Here is a 22,680-nt window from a genome sequence, read left to right on the forward strand (position 1 = left end):
TCACCTGTCTTTTTACTCCCTCAGTAATCGTGTGGAAGCCTGGACAAGAGATGTTGCTTTCCTACTCCGACAGGAAGGCAGGCCCATGGTTAATCTCCTTCCTGACAAGAATAAAACAAGAGTGATGGAAAAGGACTGGAAGATCACAGACAGGGCCACAGACTGGCTAAGGAAGGAGGCCGTGCACCTCGCAGGGCCCTTCGTTCTTTACGTGGGATTGAATTTACCACACCCTTACCCTTCCCCGTCCTCAGGAGAAAATTTTGGAGCTTCAACATTCCAAACATCTCATTACTGGCTTAAAAAAGTAAGTTCACATGTGTGCTGCAACATACAAGTCAACATTTCATCTGCAGGTTTCTGGCATTAGCTCATTGTTTTTTTTATTACTGCTTTTAAAGCAAATTTGAAAAGTATCTATTTTCAAACTTGACCAGTAGCAGGTTTGATAAAAACTAAAGAGGCAGTTTTACAGAACTAAACTAAAACAAGTGTTAGAACTCATGCATGCTGTGAGCTGACCAAATGTGTGTACGATATGTCTAGAAAAACAGAGACCGAAGCCATTCTCTTAGGGACACAGGCAGTCCTCGTTACGCAGAGTTCAGAATGGTAGAAAAGACTAAGCAAGCGGAAGCTGTACAAAACGATCCTAAGAAGCAGGGGAAGAAATGGCCATTGTTGGGCCGGTGCCGTGGCTCACTTGGTTAATCCTCCGTCTGCAGCGCCAGCATCTCACATGGGCGCCGGGTTCTAGTCCTGGCTGCTCCTCTTCCAGTCCAGCTCTCTGCTGTGGCCTGGGAAGGCAGTGGAGGATGGCCCAAGTGCTTGGGCGCCTGCACTCACATGGGAGACCAGGAGGAAGCACCTGGCTCCTGGCTTCAGATCGGCGTAGCTCCAGCCATGGCGGCCATTTTGGGGGTGAACCAACAGAAGGAAGACCTTTCTCTGTGTCTTTCTCTCTCACTGTCTAACTCTGTCAGATAAAGAAAAAAGGCCACTGTTTCAGGAAGTTTTAAAAAGATCTGTCAAAACATTGAAAGCTTCTTTGTGGGTTATAAATTAAAATGAAAAAATACTAAAAATTAATATTTAGTGTACTGTAATGCAAACACTAGAAACATGGGAGACATAGAGAATTAAAGTGTAGGGTTCTTTACAAACAAAACAAAACAACACCTTAACAGTAGTTTTAACACTGGTTGCCGTCTCTAACGTATAACCCAGAACAAGAATGGGCTCTGTGAGTCGGCAGAGCCTAAACTCGGATCACCTTCTGACGTTCTCCCTGTTTCACCTCCGGTGTCGAGATACACGGCCAGGAGTTCCTCGAATGCACACTTTTTAGCAGTGTCACTTCCTCAGGACATCTTTGCCCTTTCTTCGCACCAGCTCTCCTCATTCAGGTCTGCGAGTGCCTTCCACAAGTTCCATCTCTAACGAGTGTCTGTGTATAGTGATGCAGTTCTGAAAAAGTACTTTGAAAATTCTATGTCTCAGTTCCAGCCTGTTATTTCTCTCGTCAGCTATTCCAGGCCAGCTCTTTCTTCCAGGACTTCATTTACCTTTGATCTGAATTTCACCTGCGTTCTTACCATTTTTCACGTCTGCACCGCATGTTCATCTTTGGGTTATCCGTTCCTGTGATGTGCCACGTGGATTTATCAGTGAGAGACAAGGAGGCGGCACAAATGCTCACTTGGCTCTCTGTGCATTTACTGCAAACCAGTCACCGACACACTCTGAAACAACATGACTAGTCACTGAGGAAGACGCACATCTGCTGTTTACATGGTGACTTGTAGGCTGGAGAGCTAGCGGCATATCAGTGTGAAAGTTGTAGTTTATGTAATTATCCACAGTTCATACACCCCGATTACTGAGATTTAAATCATTTGGTTGGGGGACTGGTGTTATTTAATTAAACTCTGATAGCTGATATTTATGCCTATCAGACCCATGTGAGGCAGCGTTGCCTGTATTAGGCGATGTGTAGCCTTAAATTAGGTCACTCTGGAAACTAATCAGAGGGGCCGGCGCCGTGGTTTGCTTGGCTAATTCTCCACCTGCGGCCCCGGCATCCCATATGGGTGCCAGGTTCTTGTCCCGGTTGCGCCTCTTCCAGTCCAGCTCTCTGCTGTGGCCCAGGAGTGCGGTGGAGGATGGCCCAAGTGCTTGCGCCCTGCACCTGCATGGGAGACCAGGAGAAGCACCTGGCTCCTGCCTTCGGATCAGCATAGCTCTGGCTGTAATGGCCATTTGGGGAGCGAACCAACGGAAGAAAGACCTTTCTCTCTGTCTCTCTCTCTCTCACTAACTCTATCTGTCAAAAAAAAAAAAAAAAAGAAAAGAAAAAAGAAAGAAAACTAATCAGAAACACAATTTAGTGCATCCTGTTGAAAAGGAAATAATGTCAGAATTTTAAATTTCCACATCTTAGAAAGTTCTGGGGGCTCCATCTTCACAAACCTATTTGAGGGCAGGCATTGTGGTGGAGCGGGTAAAGCTGCCGTCTGCAACAACTGTATCCCATATGGGCACCGGTTCAAGTCCTGGCTGTTCCGCTTCTGATCCAGCTCCCTGCTAATGGGCTGGGGAAGCTGCAGAGGATAGCCCAACTGCTTAGGCCCCTGCACCCTTGTGGGAGATCGGGAAGATGCTCCTGACTCCTGGTTTTAGCCTGGCCCAACTCCAGCTGTTGCAGCCATTTGGGGAGTGAACCAGTGGATGGAAAATATTCTCTCTCTGTTTCTCTCTCTCTCTCCTCCCCCTCTATGTAACTCTTTTAAATACATAAATCTTTTTTTAAAAAAACTATTTGAAGTTAGTACTAGCCATAAATGAATTAAGTAACTTCGAACTAGATGGGAGATAGATGGTTGGACTTTTTGAAAGCTTACATGACTAAAACTTATATAAGAATTAAAGATCTAGTCTTAAATGTTGTTACCAACACTGTAAACATTTATATTTATACACACACATCAAGGCTGCATTTGTGGAACAGATATTTGGCTAAGTGCTTAGAGGTTGGCATTTTTACTGGTGAACTCTTGGGGAAGAGTTCAGGTCTCAGACGGTTGGACCTGAGTCTTGAGTTGGTCACACTCATGTACACCATGTACTCAAGTGCTCCCCTCACTTGAGGAGCAAGGAATACGTTTCCCAGAGACATGAAGCTTGAGCCGGGCTGCAGTGTCATCTGAGATAGCTCCTGTTTCTCGCTGGCCTGCAGATGTTTTCTTTTCTACCCTCTAAGTGAGTGCACGTTGTCTAGTTCCCCACACAGACTTGTTGGGCGGGGGGAGGAATATTACTGATGTACTAGAACCACAAACTAAGCTTGTTCTCCCCTTCTTAGGTGTATCGTGATGCCATCAAAATCCCCAAGTGGTCGCCCCTGGCAGAAATGCACCCTGTGGACTACTATTCTTCCTACACAAAAAACTGCACTGGGAAGTTTACAAAGAAGGAAATTAAGAACATTCGAGCATTTTATTATGCCATGTGTGCCGAGGCAGACGCCATGCTTGGTAGGTGATTTAGTTCGTAGGCAATTACCTGAAGAAAACCTGGAATATTTTTCCAGCAGGCTGTGCTTGTGCTGGCTGGTGACTTACATGAACGCCTTCAGAGATTTCTCACTACAGTCGCCTACATACTTCAGACTTAGAAGTCTAAGAATTCCGACACATACAAAAAGAGTGTAACTGGCATTAGTAGTAGAACACAATGTCTTTTCTATCTTAATGACCCCTAAATTCTCATATTCGTAACTGCTCATATTTGTTCATACATAAGGAAAGGACCACAGAAGGCTATCTACTGCTTGAAACAAAACTCTTTACTGGCCTTAAATAGGGGCCAGTGTTTGGTTGACAGGTAAGGCAGCTTAGGTTCTAAGAGAAGAGAGGTTGCTAGTAGAATCTTGTCACTTCTTCCAGACTTGTAAAAACTACAAATCCATTCTTGCTAGGCCTTTAGAGCAAGGCCTAAGACTGAAATCAGTTTCCCCATGTACTCATATATTCAAGTCCAGAATCATACTGAGTTTTTTGTCCATGTTCAAGTTTAAGGCCAGCTCAGAGTCAAACCTGTCTCCTTAAGATGGTTGCCATGGGGGTGTTTTGCCTTATCACTGGCAGAGTCATAGCAGTTCTCAGTTCATATGTGGAGACACCCAGGCTTTTTAAAAATACCAGTGGAGGGGTGTCATGTTTTATGTATTTATTTATTTATTCATTTAAATTTTAGTTTTAAGAGAGACAGACGGGGGCCAGTGTTGTGGTGCAACAGGTTAACACCCTGGCCTGAAGTGCTGGCATCCCATCTAGGCGCCTGTTCAAGACCCGGCTGCTCCACTTCTGATCCAGCTTTCTGCTATGGCCTGGGAAGGTAGTACAAGATGCTCCAAGTCCTTGGGCCCCTGCACCTGCCTTGAAGACCCGGAAGAAGCTCCTGGCTCCTGGTTTCAGATCAGCGCAGCTCCAGCTGTTGTGGCCAATTGGGGAGTGAGCCAACCGATGGAAGACCTCTCTCTCTCTCTCTCTCTCTCTCTCTCTCTGCCTCTCCTCTCTCTGTGTAACTCTTTCAAATAAATAAATAAATCTTTTTTTGAAAAAAAAAAAAAAAGAGAGAGACAGACAGACAAAAGGAGAGAGAACTTTCATCTACTGTTCACTCCCCAAATGCCTGCAACAGCCAGACCTGGGCCAGGCCACAGCCAGGAGTCCAGAAGTTGATCTAGGTGGTCTCCAGGTGGTCCCAGTGGCAGAGACCAAAGTACTTGAGCCATCACTAATTACCTCTCAGGTAGCCAGTAGCAGGAAGCTGGATCAGAAGCAGAGTAACCAAGACTTGAACCAGGTACCCCAGTAGTGGATGCAGGTTGCCCAAGTGGTTTCTTAACTGCTATGACAAATACCCAGCCCCAAAATACACATTTTTATAATGAAACTTATTTTCATTAATCCATGTTATTTATTTTGCTGCCCTTTGGCATAATGGCATTAGTGAAATATGGGTAGCACCTCTTCTGTCCAGAGTGAATCTTGGCGGTGAACAAGTGGATAGCTGTTTGTTAAAAAGCATTTCTTGGGTAAAAATAGAATAGTACACAGAAGAAAGCTCAGAGGCCAAATAAGTTATTTAAAATAGAGCAACATAATACAAGCTAAGAGTCACAAGGATTCCCCAAGTATTCAATCTTAATGCAAATAAAATTAAGTACGTTTCTGTTGTCATAAATCCATACACCTGTTTTCTACGGTAGGGAGCGTTCACTCACCTACACCCTAGGAGTCACTTTTGAAGATTTACAGCCATCCATTCACCCCCATGCACTAACGTGAAATGCTAGCTAATGAGCTTCAGGGCTAGTGGGAATACTCCTCAGGCCTCTTCAGAGAAAGATACAGCAGTTCCTTTATGTTCAAGTCACAAAGTTTGTGGAATATTTTCTGTCTTCATTGTAAATAATACACTTATATGACCAACAAATAGGATTACTGTTTGATCATGTGTGTTCAACCAACAATCAGCGCCTCTGGCTGTCAGCCACTAGGCTGGGCACCAGGGACACCATGCCGAATGCTGTGAAGAAATCTCACATTTAAGATACTGTAAGCCCTTCCCCCACTTCAAGGCCTTTGGATGTTCTGTTTCCTCTTTCTGGGATGCCCTTCCCTTTGCTTTTTACATGGCTGGCTTATTATTAGCTCAGCTAGTACCCCCTTAAGGCTGTTTTCCTAAACCACCCTCAGTTAGTGTACCAGTCCCATTATTCTGCTTCCTCTATACTTTATTGCGTTTCTCCATTATATTAATTTCTGTTTGCCTGTTTTCTATCTGTTTCCCCCAAAGAACGTGAGCCTCAGGATGGCAGGGACAGTCAGTCTTATTTGGTATTACATCCGAGTTGCCTGCCTTGCATTCATAGTGCCTTGCACACGTAAGCATTCAGTAAATATTTACTGTTACTGAATGAGTGTAAACACAAGAAGTCACAATATCTTGTTATAACTACAGAGATGCCCAAGTTTCAGGGGTCTTGGAGAACAGAGTGATTCAGTCCACTTGGAGGAGCAGGGAATGAGGCTTTACTGGAGAGATGGAGCTTGAGCGGGGTCACAAAGGCAGGATGGGAATTTGCAGAGTGGAGAGTGGAAGAAGCAGCATTCAGTACAGGAAGCAGTGTGTGTGGAGCCAAGGAAGCATAACTAATGCTGTGTGTTCAGGAGATCAAGTCATTTAGGAGTGCTGGAAGGCAGAGGCCTGGCAGGTGGCTGAGGGTGCCAAGGTTGGAGAGTGCAGAGGCCTCGCTTGCCGTACTAAAGAATCAGGCCCTGAGAAGCTGTGAGCAAGCAAGCACAGGCGACACCATGAGATGCACCAGCGTGGTACGAGGACACTGTGGAAGGGAGAGGGGTGGTCACTAGAAGACCAGCTAGGAAGCAGTTCCAGTTGTCCCGTTGACTGTCATGATGGTCTCACATCCAGGAATAATTCCAAAGAGCACTGACTCTGTTCTGCCTGGACCTCAGAATCTGTAGGTTTTTTTTTTTTTTTTTTTTTTTAACAATAAAGACTCTGGTACCCCAGCTGCAAGTAGTGCTAAAATAAAGAGGACTCCTTGGTCTGTACTCTGCTCTACTGGGGTTCTCTTCATTACAATGGGGAGGAAGTTTCAAGATTGTAGCAAACAGCAATGGTCAGAGGAACTTGGCTATCCAGTCATTCCCTAGCTAAGGATATGCTAAATCTCACTTGTATACTCTCTCTGTTGCCTCCAGCTCATCTTCAGAGGTGGAATTTCTGTAACCCTTAGTCAACTGCAAGAGCTTGACCTAGTGACTGCTTAGAGTTTGGAAGGAAGAGTAGCAGATAAGAGTTCTGACTGCTCTTATGATCTCGTTTTGTGCAGAAATTGTGGGTCAGTGGTGATACCAGTCTGTGTCATTTGAGACATGTATGGTGTTTATGGTCAGACTTAGGGAGAAGACATCTCCCCAACCCACTGTCTTAAAAACAGAAATCCAACCAGCCATGTTCTCCAGGTGAGCCGGAGGTCCTGGGAGTATTATATTTTCCCTTTTCTCACTCCACTGTCAACTGAGGAGCAAGCACATGAGACTAGATAATATTCAGATGTTAAGACAAACTTCTGTAGGGTGCTGTTGTCATAAACTTAATACGACAGAATAAAACATCAGATAATCAGTACCGATTTCTCTGGATTTCTATTGTAGGTGAAATTATTTTGGCCCTTCGCCAGTTAGACCTTCTTCAGAAAACTGTGGTCATATACACATCAGACCACGGGGAACTGGCCATGGAGCACCGACAGTTTTATAAAATGAGCATGTACGAAGCCAGTGCCCATGTTCCGCTTTTGATAATGGGACCAGGAATCAAGGCCAACGTGCAAGTTCCAAACGTGGTTTCCCTTGTGGATATTTACCCTACCCTGCTTGGTAAGTCATGGGTTCTGTCATTGTGTATTTGTAGTGAATGGAGAATGAACAAGCACCTCGGAGGCCCTGCTGACTGATTTCTAACCTTGAGAGACTCATCTGACTGTGAGTCAAGTCCATATTTTGAAAAACAAGGAAACGGCTCCTCGTACTCCTGTGGCCTTCACTGGCCTTAGTGATGTCCCCTTCAGAAGCTCACGGTCAGGATGTGACTGTGAAGCAAGCCACGAGAGAAAGGGTCGTGATTCTGCAGAAATGATTTGTGCGCCATTGGATTCTCTGCCACCACCTCACTAAAATGTCATTTTAGGGATTATTCCATCTACCCGGAAACGACTAACTTTGTATAGTGTTAGAATCTATTTTCTAAAATCCATAGTTGTACATAGTTTTTTATATATTTTTATCTTTCATAAGATTCTTAGTAACAGACTTCCTTTGAGTCACATTTCCCTGCAGAATATATGGATTAGCAGCATGTAGGTCATGTGCTACTTTGACCTGCCCAACAAGAATAAAGGAAGTAAAAGCCAAAAATAAGTGCATCTTCCATTCTACACTGGAAATTAAGTTAACATCTTCAAGGCTTAGCACAATTTAAAATGTGTTTCATAATAAATATTCTTACATTATCACAAGGGGAAAAGCTGCAACTATATGATTTTTTTAGGAGGGAAAAGGCAGTGGAAGAGAACACAAGTGCACAGATCTTTATATAAGACCCTAAGATATCCTATAAATGAGCTATTAGCTGGAGGTAAAGTAGAAAGACGCAAGGAAATTTAACAAGAACCTAATATTTAAGCCAGACAATAACATTATCATGGTATTATTTCTTTCAAATTAACCTTTTTATTTTTTTTTTAAATTTTTTTTATTTTTATTTTTTTTTGACAGGCAGAGTGGACAGTGAGAGAGAGAGACAGAGAGAAAGGTCTTCCTTTGCCGTTGGTTCACCCTCCAATGGCCGCCGCTGCAGCCGGCGCACCGCGCTGATCCAATGAGTCTCAAAAATATTGCATGAAAGATAGTGATTCAAAAAATCTTTAGGTGTCTGCACCATGGCTCACTTGGTTAATCCTCCGCCTGCGGTGCCGGCATCCAATACAGGCACCTGGTTCTAGTCCCAGTTGCCCTTCTTCCAGTCCCGCTCTCTGCTATGGCCTAGGAGGGCAGTGGAGGATGGCCCAAGTGCTTGGGCTCCGCACGGGAGACCAAGAAGAAGCACCTGGCTCCTGGCTTCAGATCAGTGCAGCACCGGCCGTAGCAGCCATTTGGGGAGTGAATCAACGGAAGGAAGACCTTTCTCTCTCTGTCTCTCTCTCTCACTGTCTGTAACTATGTCAAATAAATTTTTTAAAAAAATTCTTTATTGGATTGGAAAACCAATTGGGATTCCTGCTTTAAAAAACCTACCTTACCCTCAATAGTGTGTTGAAATTTAAGATGCTGTAATGTTTTTATTTAAAAGTATGAATTTACAAATAATTTTTAAGAATGCATTTTCCCTATGAAATATTTAATGAGACAGAAGAGTATTCTTAGTTTGTGTATATTTGTGGGTCTTTTATGATGTACTATTACATTACCATTTACTAGTGCTGCCAGAAATGTGCCATTTTATGAATAAGAATTCTTTATAGTACTAAAAATTGATATCATTATTTCAGAGATTATTCTTTAAAAATTACTTCCTCCATTTTCTTCTCAAAAACCTAGTATCAGCAACCTTTAGCTCAGTGAGAAATAAAGGTAATCTATTTTAGAATTAAAATTGATTTAATTTTCATTTATAAACTTATATGAAAAAAAATTTTTTTTTTGACAGGCAGAGTGGACAGTGAGAGAGAGAGACAGAGAGAAAGGTCTTCCTTTATCATTGGTTCACCCTCCAATGGCCGCCGCGGCCGGCGCGCTGCGGCCGGCACGCTGTGGCCGGCGCACCGCGCTGATCCGATGGCAGGAGCCAGGTACTTATCCTGGTCTCCCATGGGGTGCAGGGCCCAAGCACTTGGGCCATCCTCCACTGCACTCCCGGGCCACAGCAGAGAGCTGGCCTGGAAGAGGGGCAACCGGGACAGAATCCGGTGCCCCGACCGGGACTAGAACCCGGTGTGCCGGCGCCGCAAGGCGGAGGATTAGAATAGTGAGCCGTGGCGCCGGCCACTTATATGAAAATTTTTTAAAAGTTGATCTTTTCGTAGAACACCTGCCTTCCTCCCATTTAGAAGTTCAGATTTTATTTTGAATTATGGGATTGTAATTATAGAATTCTTAATTGTTGTTGATTCAAATTGTAAAACCCTTCTTTCAGGATCTTACTTGAAGACTGGGATGGGCAGGCATTTTGCACAGACTTTGTAGCTGGTTGTAACTGGCTGAGAAATACTGTGGAATTGAATGACTACAGCAAAGCAAGAATTACGGTGTAATACAGAGAGCCCGCCCCACGCCACCGCCAGTCATTACCAATTGTGTGACCCTGGGCAGGTTATCTGACATCTCTGCTCTTTCATTTTCTCATCAAAAAAATAAAAAAATATTTTATAGCTCTCAATAAAGCTTGGGACATGCTAAACACTTAAATGTTAGATACGATTATATTAACATCTTTCATTCTTCTTAGGTAAGCTCTAAAAAACGTGTACTGTTGCTGTGTATCTGCAGCAGCGCCCGTGTGCTGAATGAATAAAAAAGAGAAAACGCACACGGACTCTTAGCTTACCACTGACTTCTCCTGGAAAGACAGCAGCAAAGTTGTGTGGTCTTCCAGGCGTCTCTAGGAAAGAAAGAGTAAGAACAGTTTAGGTGCTGAAGGTTATTAACACACCGACTACAAGAACTTCCACAGACCAGAGTCCGTGTCAGTGCATCGCCAAGTCCCGCCTTGCTCAGAGGCATCCCCTCTCCCCTCCCTGTGCCTGTGGAGCCCCCTTCCCCAGCCTCGCCCCCACCGCCCGCCTCCCCTCACTGCAAGCAGTCTCCCCCGCAGCTCTCCCCCGTTCTGAAATACCTCTCTCTCCTTTCTTTACGACTCAATGAAGTCCCTAGAGATGGCTGCTCACACAGTACTAGCACTTGTAATATGCCTTTTCCACAGGAGATGGAAGATAAAGTTGTTATCTGTAAAACTAGTACCTGCGGAAGATTTATAGAGGTCTAATTCCTTTTTCCCTTTTAACCTGTTTGTTCCCTTAGTTAATCTAATGTATCTTTGTTTTTCAATTTGGTTTCATTTCTAACATTTCAGATAGAATACTTTCTGTTTTTCTTCAGAAATATTTAAATATACATAAAAATATGGAACATTCACCTCAAAAAAGGGGTGGAGAAGATGCTGCAGACTCATTTTAAAACTATCCTGAAGGCCGGCGCCGAGGCTCACTAGGCTAATCCTCTGCCTAGCGGCGCCGGCACACAGGGTTCTAGTCCCGGTCAGGGCGCCAGATTCTGTCCCGGTTGCCCCTCTTCCAGGCCAGCTCTCTGCTGTGGCCAGGGAGTGCAGTGGAGGATGGCCCAAGTGCTTGGGCGCCTGCACCCGCATGGGAGACCAGGAGAAGCACCTGGCTCCCGGCTTCGGATCAGCGCGGTGCACTGGCTGCAGCGGCCAGTGGAGGGTGAACCAACGGTAAAGGAAGACCTTTCTCTCTGTCTCTCTCTCTCTCTCACTGTCCACTCTGTCAAAAAAAAAAAAAAAAAGAAAGAAAGAAAGAAAGAAAGAAAGAAAGAAAGAAAGAAAGCTATCCTGAATACCCAGCCATAATTAAAAAGAAAATTTGAGTGCCAAACAAATACTTTCTTTAAGATTTATTTATTTATTTATTTGAAAGGCGGAGCTACAGAGAGGCAGAGAGAGAAACAGAGAGAGAGAGAGAGCGAGAGAGAGAGTTCTTCCATCCACTGGTTCACTCCCCTAGATGGCCGCAATGGCTGAAGCTGAGTTGATCTCAAACCAGGATCCAGAAGCTTCTTCCTGGTCTCCCATGTGGGTTCAGGAGCCCAAGGACTTGGGCCATCTTCTACGCTTTCCCAGGCCACAGCAGAGAGCTGGATCAGAAGAGAAGCAGTCGGGACTCGAACCGGCGCCATATGGGAAGCCAGCACTGCAGAAGTGGCTTTACCTGCTACACCACAGAGCCGGCCCCACAAATACTTTTAAAGTCCTTAAAAAGTATAACGTGTTTTTAAGTTAGCCATTCCTCATTTCTCTGCCTACATTTTATAATATACCAATAAATTATTACATAAAATTAGCATATAAAAATAAATTACTTTTCCCTAGATCAGTAGAATCCAAGATTCCTAAAGTACATTTTATAAAATATTAATCCCCCAAGATGCTACTTAGAAATGAAAAAGCATTCTGTCATCAAATAAGTTTAGAAAACCTGGTATACTACAGGCTATTCTTGAAGTTTATACTACACAGCGACAATAAACCTACATCTACAACCATTTATCTTCAATTTTGATTAGCCATTGTTTTGCACGTGTACGTGACTACTGAACTCCTTTCTCATATAGGTCTTGTTAATATCCCATGGAACAAACATGGAGAAACAACTGTGATTATTTGAACATTCAGGGAAAAAGAACCTTCATTAACTAATATTGGATGAGGGTTCCTGTGGGCCAGGCAGTGTTCTCAGAATTTTACTTAATTATCTTATTCAAACCTAAAGTGAACCTGTGAGATCAAAGAACTATTATCAACCCTCTCCTACAGGTGAAGCTCAGAGAAGTTAATACACTGACCAAGGTGACGTGGCTCATGGACAAAGCATTTGAATGTAGGCAGTGTATTTCCAAAGTCCACATACAAGCTCTAGTTGCAGCACCCTTCCTCTTAGAGAGAAGTGTAAATAATGTCATTTATCACTGTCCAAGTGACAGAAGAATGAGTTTTGAAAAAGTACTTTATTTGTGTTGCACAGATATTGCCGGGATCCCTCTGCCTCAGAATCTGAGTGGATACTCTCTGTTGCCACTATCATCGGAAACACTTAGGAATAAAAATGAACTCAAAACCCTGCATCCGCCCTGGATTCTGAGTGAGTTCCATGGGTGTAACGTGAACGCCTCCACCTACATGCTTCGAACTAAGCGGTGGAAGTACATCGCCTACGCAGACGGAGCTTCGGTGTTGCCTCAGCTCTTTGGTAAATGTGTTGATCTGCTTTTCCGTGTAGAACTTTGTGTGATGAGCTAACTGACATGGTGTTACGCAAGGAGTTTGGTTCTAGTTGTTAATATCTGCTGCTTTTCGTGCCGGAACAGTCTACGAAAGACTGCCCACGTGAGGAGCAGCTTCCTTGCCAATGATCGTGTGAATTTTAAAGAAAGTGTACTAAGGCTTTTGATTTCGGTCTCATGGTTGCAACCAGTTTTCTCTGATCAAGAATCTGTTCATGTTCAGGTTATCTTTTCCAGTCAGCTGTCAACACCTTCTCATTGTACCTAGGTTTCACCTGTCAGGAAAGATTAATGACTCTTATGGTACCTGATGATTTACATGCATTATTTAGCCCCCCTAGATAGTAGCATTACCTTCATTTTACAGAGGAGATGAGCAGCCAGAGAAATCCAGATACCTGTGAAAGATTTAACAGCTAAGCAGCAGCAGAACTCAGATTTTCACGCAGGGCTGACTACATCCCAATCTCTTCTACCCTAGGGAAATGCCTGTTAGCTTCTGAATTAATTTCTAAACTGCATATGAGATTTAGGGTTTTTCTTACTGTTTGTCCCCATTTTGTACATAAGATATGAGTATGTGCTAAAGCCATTATTCATGTTCATTTCTTCCTGTTTGCTTCCCAGTTACAAACGTCAAAGTTATGAACTCCTTTAGGGACCAAATTGACTAACCCCACCCCCCCACCATTACCCCCCCCCACACACACACCCCTCTAAAAACAGGACTCTGGGCTGCAAAAACAAGTCCGTACGTTCTCATCCTGATGGGTAGGGGGCATCTGTTGGTTGCATATTGGCCATTGTTAAATGAAACGGGTGGGAGCCATTGAGTGTACCGAGCCTCTGTGCACTGCACCCAGCAGTCCAGGCTAAAGCAGAATGGACTCACTCGTACTAGACGCTGCGTGAGTAAACTAAACCTTCAAACAGGCCCATTTCCCAAAGGTCAGGATGTTGACGATGACTAATCAGAAGGGGCCCAGTATGCCTGAGCTGGAATGCTCTGGAAGCCCCTCTCTTTTAACCCAGTCGGGAAAGTGACTTTGCAACCAGTCCACCTTGCATGGTCTTTCTCAGCCTTTTTCTGCCATGAAGCCCACCTGCACTGCTCAGCTCACTGGAGCCCTTTACTAAATCTTTACATGAGATGCTACTCACTGCGTGACCCACTAAATAACCCATTTGGGCTTCGATTGAATGTGTTGAAATTTTGTTTTCTGACATGCTGTTCTGCCGTGACCCTCGAAGGATCCATAGTGGAGCCGCCCTTTCCTGCCACCTACGGGCCATCCACTGACATCCTTTGCTTCGTTTGCCTTCAGTGGTCTGCTGGCACTCCAGTGGGCCCCCTACAGACATGTTCCTGTAGGATCTGCAGTTCATTCTCACAACAGCTGTGACCTGCTGCTCTTCCCAGTTAGATTGCCATCCCAGGCGCATCCTGTCTTCCCACACCACATGTAAAAAGCCTGGCTGTGAATTTGAAATATTTTCCTCCTGTTCGTGATTGAAAAGTTTCCATTTCCAAGGCTGTGTGCTCGAATGAATGGTAATACTGAAGTAACGTTCAAACATCCTAGCAGAAGACGTTAATATACAAAGAAAACCGGGACCCTGTGAAGTTGCCAGAACATGACTTGTCTGTATACAGAATTCTTCCAGCTGGAGCGTTTAGGGCTATGGAGATAGGACAGTACAGGCACTACTATTTGGCAAGGCATCAAAAACAGGTACTAATGCAAACCAGCTACTAATGATGAGGTTTGATTGTCTCTAACATCTAAGAATGGATTAAAAAAGCAAGATAGCAGGATGACAGTAGGAATGTGATTCAGGCATACATTTTGGGGCTGTTTTACTTTTGATATTACTGTATTATTTTACTATACATACTATTTATACATATATTAAGTTTTGGTATCATTTTATTTTATAATACATCCTGTTCTTCATTTTACTATAAGAAGGAAGAATAAAAAGAATATCTGGGGTGGGTCTTGCAGTGTGTAAGCTGCTGCCTGGGATGCTCACAGGCCATACTGGAGTACCCAGTCAGTCCAGCGACTCTGCTTCCAGTCCAGCTGCCCCTATGCACCTGAAGAGGCACTGGATGATGGCCCAAATATTTGGGTCCCTTCCACTCATGTGGGAGACCTGGATGGAGTTCCAGGTCTCTGGCTACATCCTGGCCCAGCCCTGGCTGTTGTGGCCATTTGAGGCGTGAACTAGCACATGAAGATTCTCTCTCTCTCTCTCTCTCTCTCTCCCCCCCGCCCCCTGCATCTCTCTGTGTCACTGCACCTTTCAAACAACAATATAAGTAAATGTTTTTTAAAGATCTAGTGAAATGCTAAAAACCATTTTTTAGCAGGTAACTATTTGACAAATGTTTGATTTTTTTTCTTTCAGATCTCTCCTCGGATCCAGATGAGCTAACAAACATTGCTACAAAATTCCCAGAAATCACTTCTTCTTTGGATCAGAAGCTTCGTTCCATTGTAAACTACCCTGAAGTTTCTGCTTCTGTCCACCGGTACAATAAAGCGCAGTTTATCCAGTGGAAGCAGAGTGTGGGACAGAATTATTCAAATGTCATTGCAAACCTTAGGTGGCATCAGGACTGGCTGAAAGAACCGAGGAAGTATGAAAGTGCAGTCGATCAGTGGCTTAAAACCCACAAGAATCCAGAAACAACTTAACCAAAAACAAGAAAATGATGTTCTAGGGTCCAGCGCTGTGGCGCAGTGGGTTAACGCCCTGGCCTGAAGCTCCAGCATCCCATATGGGCACCGGTTCGAGTCCCGGCTGCTCCTCTTCTGATCCAGTTCTCTGCTGTGGCCTGGGGTAGCAGTGGAGGATGGCCCGAATCCTTGGGCCCCTGCAACCGTGTGGGAGACCTGGAGGAGGCTCCTGGCTCCTGGCTTCAGATCGGCATAGCTCTGGCCATTGCAGCCATCTGGGGAGTGAACCAGCAGATGGAAGACCTCTCTTTCGGTCTCCACCTCTCTCTGTAACTCTTTAAAATAAATAAAATAAATCTTTTTAAAAAATGATGTTCTAGACCTACATGTAAATATGTTAAAATACTGTGTTTTTCTTTATTTTAAATGGAATAGTTTCAATAATTACTGCGTTTTAGTTGCTCTTACGTTTGCAAATGAAATGCCAGTGATTACAGAATCACATCTTTTCAAAAATGGTTATTATTAAGACCGTACCCTTACCAAGTTCTACAAATTTAGTGAAAGTATAAAAAGAAAGGGAGCAACTCCAGTAGTGTAAAAGTTGTCTTCTTCTGAATAACACGGAATACAAAATATTTTAATATCTATTAAGAATTACTTGTGAACCATAAAGTAGTTATGTGTGCATATTTGATGGTGTTTGATGAGCTGTTTGTATTTGATGGGGCCATTTGGATGTATTTAATGGGAGTATTTGGAACATTTAACAGGATGTAGACCTTGGATATAGTTCATTCTAGTACTTGCATACAGTAGGCAATGCACGGACAAGGTACAGGCTTCCAAAGGGTTAACAATGAACAGGAAGCTCCCCTCCTTCCCAGTTGTCTACCAGCCAGCTGCCCTTCTGAGAGACCACTCCTGAAATTCCCTTCCCCTGTACCTTCCTACAGACCAAGCCACACACAAAGGGTAGCACACCAAACACATCGTTCTGCACTTGCTGCTTTTTATTTGACTTAACAATAGACACGGAGAACCAAAATTGCTGAGTCGGCAGAACATCTAGCCAAGCTACCCTGTCCTGTAAATATTGTTTTTCCAGTTTGTCACTGTCATTTGTCTGTGGACTTGGTCCTGGTGCTTTTTGACATGTAGAAATTTGGTTTTTTTTTCATGTATTCAAATTCATGCATCTTTGTACCCCATAAGTGTACGTGAGAATTTCAAAAAGTTCAGATAAAAATGGAATTAAAAGATAGTGCACATTTCCCATGAACTTTCTGAAGTACCCTTATATACAGTTTTGACTTGCAGATTAATAATATGAATAAGGCCGACGCCGCGGCTCAATAGGCTAATCCTCCGCCTAGTGGCGCCAGCACATCGGGTTCTAGTCCTGGTCGGGGCACCGGATTCTGTCCCGGTTACCCTTCTTCCAGGCCAGCTCTCTGCTGTGGCCAGGGAGTGCAGAGGAGGATGGCCCAAGTGCTTGGGCCCTACACCCGCATGGGAGACCAGGAGAAGCACCTGGCTCCTGCCTTCGGATCAGCTCGGTGCGCCGGCCGCAGCGGCCATTGGTGAACCAACAGCAAAGGAAGACCTTTCCCTCTGTCTCTATCACTGTCCACTCTGCCTGTCAATATATATATATATATGAATAAAAATTATGAGTATTCTACATTGGTAGCTTTAGGATTTTGTGTCCTATTTGGACTGGCCCTTCCCATTCATCTTCCTTTAGAGTTTTATTTTTCACCCTTCAATCTTTTTTTTAAAAGATTATTTATTTATTTATTTGACAGGTAGAGTTACACAGAGAGAGGAGAGGCAGAGAGAGGTCTTCCATCCGATGGTTCACCCCCCAAATGGCCACAACAGCCGGAGCTACGCCAATCCGAAGCCGGGAGCCAGGTGCCTCTTCCTGGTCTCCCACACGGGTGCAAGGGGCCCAAGCACCTGGGCCATCCTCCATTGCTTTCTCAGGCCACAGCAGAGAGCTGGACTGGAAGAGGAGAAACCAGGACTAGAACCCGGTGCCCATATGGGATACCGGTGCCGCAGGTGGAGGATTTATCTAGTATGCCACAGCGCCTGCCCCACCCTTCAATCTTTAATCTAACTGGACATATAACCCCAGTGTGCTTTTAAAATTTTTTTATTTACTTGACAGGTGGAGTTATAGACAGAGAGAGAGAGAGAGAGAGAGAAAGGTCTTCCTTCCATTGGTTCACTCCCCAGATGGCTACTATGGCCAGCACTGCACTGACCCAGTGTGCTTTTTAAGTGGCTATCCTGTTGACATTTTCTTGAGTAAACTGTCTTATCCCATTGGTTAAAAATGACTCTTGGTTACATAACCCCTTTGATTGAATCCATTATCTTTCTCCTCATTTTGTTGTGTCCTATTTACACTTCTGCACTGAGCTGTTCTATCTTATTTATTAATGTGGTCTTCAGCATCTGGTAAGACTCGTCCCTGGACAAGAGCCTGCTTTTCCAGAATTGTTCTAGCTACTCATAGTTTTTCCATACGAATGTAGCATAAGTTTAGTAACAAAAATGAAAAATCCTGTTAGTCTTTTTTATGACATCATTACATTTATAGGCTCGTTTAGAGAGACTTGGATTCATTATAGCAGTCAGTCAGTCCTTCCAAAGAATACAGCCAGCTGTCCCTTTATTCAAGTCTCTTTCTGTCCCTCAGTAACCTAAGTTTTCCTCATACAGATCAGTTCCTCCATAGAGACCTTCGAAAAGGAAGGACCTTGGGAAAAATACCACCTAGGTCCCACCCTACACCAAGTCAATTACGGCTTCAGGAGGGAGCCTGGCCATGGTTTCACTGTGTTTTTTGTCAAGCCCTCAGCTGTCGCTCCCCCTCTTCATGGAGGAACGACACTAAACCCTGCCTAGGCTTCATATCCGAGTCACGGCACCATTATGTCGCTCCCCGTCTTCGTGGGGGAACGACACAGGACCCTGCGCTGTTCTTCTGTCTGCTCGGCCCTCCCCGGGTTTGCTGCTGGTTCTTCCCGGGTTGGCTACCGACCCTTCCACCTCCGTGGAAGGGCGGTTCCCCCTGTCACATTCCCCACTTCCGCGGGGGAGCGGCACACCGCCGGCCGGCTCTCTCGGGGGCTGCACAGGTGTTCCTTCAGATAGACGTTCCTGGTGCATGTTGTCTCTCTCCTCCTTTGCAGGTCCCACAGTTTATTGGTTGAACTGGAGGCAGCTGTGTAGAAGCTGTTTCCCTTCTCAGCGCCATATTGTGGGAAAGCAGATGCATAGAATAAGTCTTAATTCCAGTAACTTAGTCTAGTCCGGGTTGCTCCCCACACTCAGCCAGTGACCTTAGTGTGCAGCTGGAGATCTGATCTGTCATTAGTTGGTTTATGCTTTATTGTAGCTGCCATTTTAAGTGGATCCTTCATTCTATCTTCCAGCTGGTTGCTGTTGTTAAATAGGGTCAAAACAACAATAACAATGGAAATATGTTTCCGAAAACGCAGGCTTTGGGAGGTAAATATAAACACCTTTTTCTTCCGAAAGCTCCTAAAATGCATTCATTCTAGGGATCTGCCAAGTATCCATGACTTTTTTTTATAAAGGTTTATCTTATTTATTTGAATGATAAAGAGAGAGATAGCTTCCACCCACTGGTTCACTCCCCATAAACAGCCTTAATGGCCGAGTCTGGGCCAGCCTAAAGCCAGGAGCCAGGAACTCCAACCCGAGCTTCCACATGGGTGGCAGAGGTCCATTCCACTACTTTCCCAGGGGTTATAGCGGGGATCTGGATCAGAAGTGGAGCAGCCATGACTCACAATGGTGCTCCAGTATGGGATACCAGCATCATTGGCACCACAATGCCAACCCTTCCATAATGTTTTAAGCATATTAAGTATAGGATCATAATTACAAACAATTGCATTTTTAGGTCAGTATCTAATTAAAAATGGTACCAAGAACCATGAAAACAGAAGATTAGGGCAAACTTGCAAAACGGAGACAGTTCTACAATGCCAGAATCTGAGAGGAACTGGCACTAATTAGAAGCCAAATTGAAAACAAGCTTTGGGCTTCAGCTTTTACCTCCTCCACTGCTACCACTATCAATAACCCACCATAATGTGTTCTTTGGAATTTTCCAGTGAACTCCTCAGAGGGATCCCTGAGTCTGTCCTTGACTTTCTTCAGTCTATCCTCAACACAGCAACCAGTTAAAATAAATCGCATCACCGATACCCCAAACCCTCACGGGTTTCCCATCTCACTTTTTCTGTGAAAGCCAGGAGAGTGCTGACAGTGGCCTACAGAACGGTGACTAGCCCAGCTGAGGAGCCATGTCCTCCCACGCTGCCACCAGTTCACTCAGCTCCAACCACACCAGCCTCCTCCCAGGCACACCAGGCAGGCGCTACCCCAGACCTGTGCGCTTGCCGGCCCTCCCTGCAGGGGAGGCCTCTCTTGCCTCAGGTCTCCACGTGGCCCGTGCTCCCTCTCCTTCAAGTCACTGCTCAAATCCCATTTCCCACGAGGGCTTCCTGCTTTATTTGTCACCACAGAAATCACAACAATCCAGTACTGTCTCTCCCATCCCCCCCAGCAGTAGACGCTCCATTAAGGCGTGGCTTTTTGTTTCCTGGAAGTGCCTGGTTCTCACCTGAAAGCAGCAATAGACGATAGACAACACCCAAACACGTGTACATGGCTAAGCTCCAAAGAAACTTCACATGCAAAAATGCACGGTTGGAACCTGTGGACCATAGTTTACTCACTGTGGGTCCAGAACAAAGGTTCACAACTCTGCTCCAAATAGGAATCACCAACCACTACTAAAAAGTAGTGCCTAGCTCCTACCGCAACCATCAGGGGGTGCTAGAAGCCTCCAGGGAATTGTAACATGGGGCCGAATTTGGGAACCACTGGTCCAGAACCCTCCATTCATACCACAGTCTTCAGACCAGAAGCACCCACCTCAACTGGGAATCTTACCTGTTTTTATTTGTTTTTGGTTAAAGACAATGGATTTTGTTTTTTCTACTATTTTCGCATCTCCATTTCATTAAACTCAGGTGATTCTAGTCAAAAGCTATTAGAACTGATAGAGTTTGTTAAATGATAGCATATATATGATCAATGTATCAAAATAATCACTAGGTAAAAATAGAAATGGAAATTAAGGGAAATAGTCCACTCACACTATTTATCCTATGAAATGATTTCTATTATTTATTTATTGGTTTGAAAGGCAGAGTTAGAGAGAGAGAAACAGCTTCCCATCCTCTGGTTTGCTCCCCGAATGCCCGCAAAGGCCAGGACTGAGTCAGGCTGAAGCCAGAAGCCAGGAGTTTCTCTTGGGTCTCCTATGCGGGTGGCAAGGACCTAAGCACTTGGGCCATCTTCTGCTGCTTTTGCAGACACATTAGCAGGGAGCTAGATCGGAAGAGGAGCAGCTTGGACTCAAATCAACACCCACATGGGATCCCAGCATTGCAGGAGGCAGCTTAACTCACTATGCCAAACACCATTCCCTGTGATTTCAATTTAAAGAGAAGTCCAATGTGGGGAGCAACTGGGAGCAACTCGGACTAGACTAAGTTACTGGAATTAAGACTTATTCTATGCATCTGCTTTCCCACAATATGGCGCTGAGAAGGGAGTAACAGCTTCTACACAGCTGCCTCCAGTTCAACCAAGAAACTGTAGGACCTGCTCCTGATTGGAGGAGAGCAGCGTGCTCGGCATGTGGGTAGCAGAGTTGGGATTGGCGGAAGAGGACTATAAAGGAGGAGAGAGACAACAGGCACGAGGAACATCTAAGGGGAACACCTGTGCAGCCCCCGAGAGAGCCGGCCGGTGGTGTGCCGCTCCCCCGCGGAAGTGGGGAATGTGGCAGGGGGAACCGCCCCTCCACGGAGGTGGAGGGTCGGTAGCCAACCCGGGAAGAACCAGCAGCAAACCCGGGGAGGGCCGAGCAGACGAAAGAACAGCGCAGGGTCCTGTGTCGTTCCTCCACGAAGACGGGGAGCGACAGTCCAAACCTAGGGTTTAAAAAAAAAAAAAAAAACAAAACAAAAACAGAAAGCTATAAGGTCCCATTGAAGTATGTAAGCAAGATGTGAACATGGGCTTGGTTGGGAAGGTATAATCTTAAAATATGACTTCCCAAAATGAATGTATAAATCCACGTAGTTCTGTTTTTTCTCCCAATGAGATTTTTTTGGCTTTTCTTTTAACTGGAATAAATTGTTATAAAGATTTTATTGGTGGAGGGGGCAATGAATGTCTGCAGTGACTAATAAAATTATGGGAAAAGACTATTGCAGTGGTATTAATCTTACTGTTTAAAAATTCTATAAACCACTGAATCAAACTAAATGAGAGCTTGCTGATAAGGGCCTATGAAGTAAGAAAAAGACCACTCAACAGGAGGTAGGTAGAAGCAGCTCAAGGCTGGGGCCAGTACTTAACCAGCAGGTTCAGCCTCTGCCTGTGACACTGGCATCTCACATAGGAGTCCTGCTGAGTCCCCGTTGCTCCACTTGCCATCCAGCTCCTGGCTAATGTGCCTGGAATAGCAGCGGAGGACAGCCCAAGTGCTTGGGCCCCTGCCAGTCACACAGAGAGCCGCATGGAGTTCCCATCTTACCCCACCACCGATCGAACCCCAACCTTTGTGGCCATTTGGGGAGTGAACCAGAGGGTAGAAGATATCTGAGTATCTTCCTTTCTGCAACTCTGGGTTTCAAATAAATTTTTTAAATAATTCTTTTTGTAAAAATGAAGAAATTCAAAGTGGCAAACAGAGGATCTAAACTTGTGCTATTATTCCCATCTTCGCAGGTCATATATACAATTGTGTGTCTTATTTATAATCAAGGATATTAAATTCTGATTAAATAAGACTTCTAAGCCAATTTTCTAACATTTAAAAAGAATAATTCCAAATAATTCTTGGGTCAAAGATTACAATTACATGCTAATTTTATAATTATGAGGAAATTTAAAAGGATATATGAGACAAGCAAAACTGTACTCAGAATAACATTCTCAGCCTTAAATTTGTTATTCTTAAGAAGAAATAAGGGGGCCGACACTGTGGTGCAGCAGGTTAAAGCCCTGGCCTGAAGTGCTGGCATCCTATTTAGGCACCAGTTCTAGTCCCAGCTGCTCCTCTTCCGATCCAGCTCTCTGCTATGGCCTAGGAAAGCAGTAGAAGATGGCCCAAGTCCTTGGGGTCCTGCACCCGCGTGGGAGACCCAGAAGAAGCTCCTGGCTCCCGGCTTTGGATCATCCCAGCTCTGGCCACTGTAGCCAGTTGG

The 22,680-nt window shown here is 44.6% G+C and overlaps 1 protein-coding gene and 1 long non-coding RNA gene across 2 annotated transcripts in view; one reads left to right on the forward strand and one right to left on the reverse strand.

Moving 5' to 3' along the window:
- The window catches only part of ARSK (arylsulfatase family member K), a gene marked incomplete in the record, with an annotated part of 40,665 nt that extends 24,944 nt beyond the window's left edge, over positions 1–15,721 (forward strand). Inside the window, 5 exon segments of the mRNA XM_070056478.1 lie at positions 25–307; positions 3,362–3,533; positions 7,248–7,472; positions 12,407–12,631; positions 15,078–15,721. Coding sequence (XP_069912579.1) covers positions 25–307; positions 3,362–3,533; positions 7,248–7,472; positions 12,407–12,631; positions 15,078–15,367 — 1,195 coding nt within the window.
- LOC127492856 (uncharacterized) overlaps positions 3–22,680 on the reverse strand; it is a 39,512-nt gene continuing 16,834 nt past the window's right edge. The window contains exons 2-4 of the long non-coding RNA XR_011381934.1: positions 13,020–13,063; positions 10,198–10,251; positions 3–101 (exon numbers count right to left, since the gene is read on the reverse strand). This is a non-coding gene — a long non-coding RNA (uncharacterized lncRNA). The remainder of the gene's footprint in view (positions 102–10,197; positions 10,252–13,019; positions 13,064–22,680) is intronic.

The sequence above is a fragment of the Oryctolagus cuniculus genome, chromosome 14, assembly GCF_964237555.1.
Source record: "Oryctolagus cuniculus chromosome 14, mOryCun1.1, whole genome shotgun sequence".
Lineage (NCBI taxonomy): Eukaryota > Metazoa > Chordata > Mammalia > Lagomorpha > Leporidae > Oryctolagus > Oryctolagus cuniculus.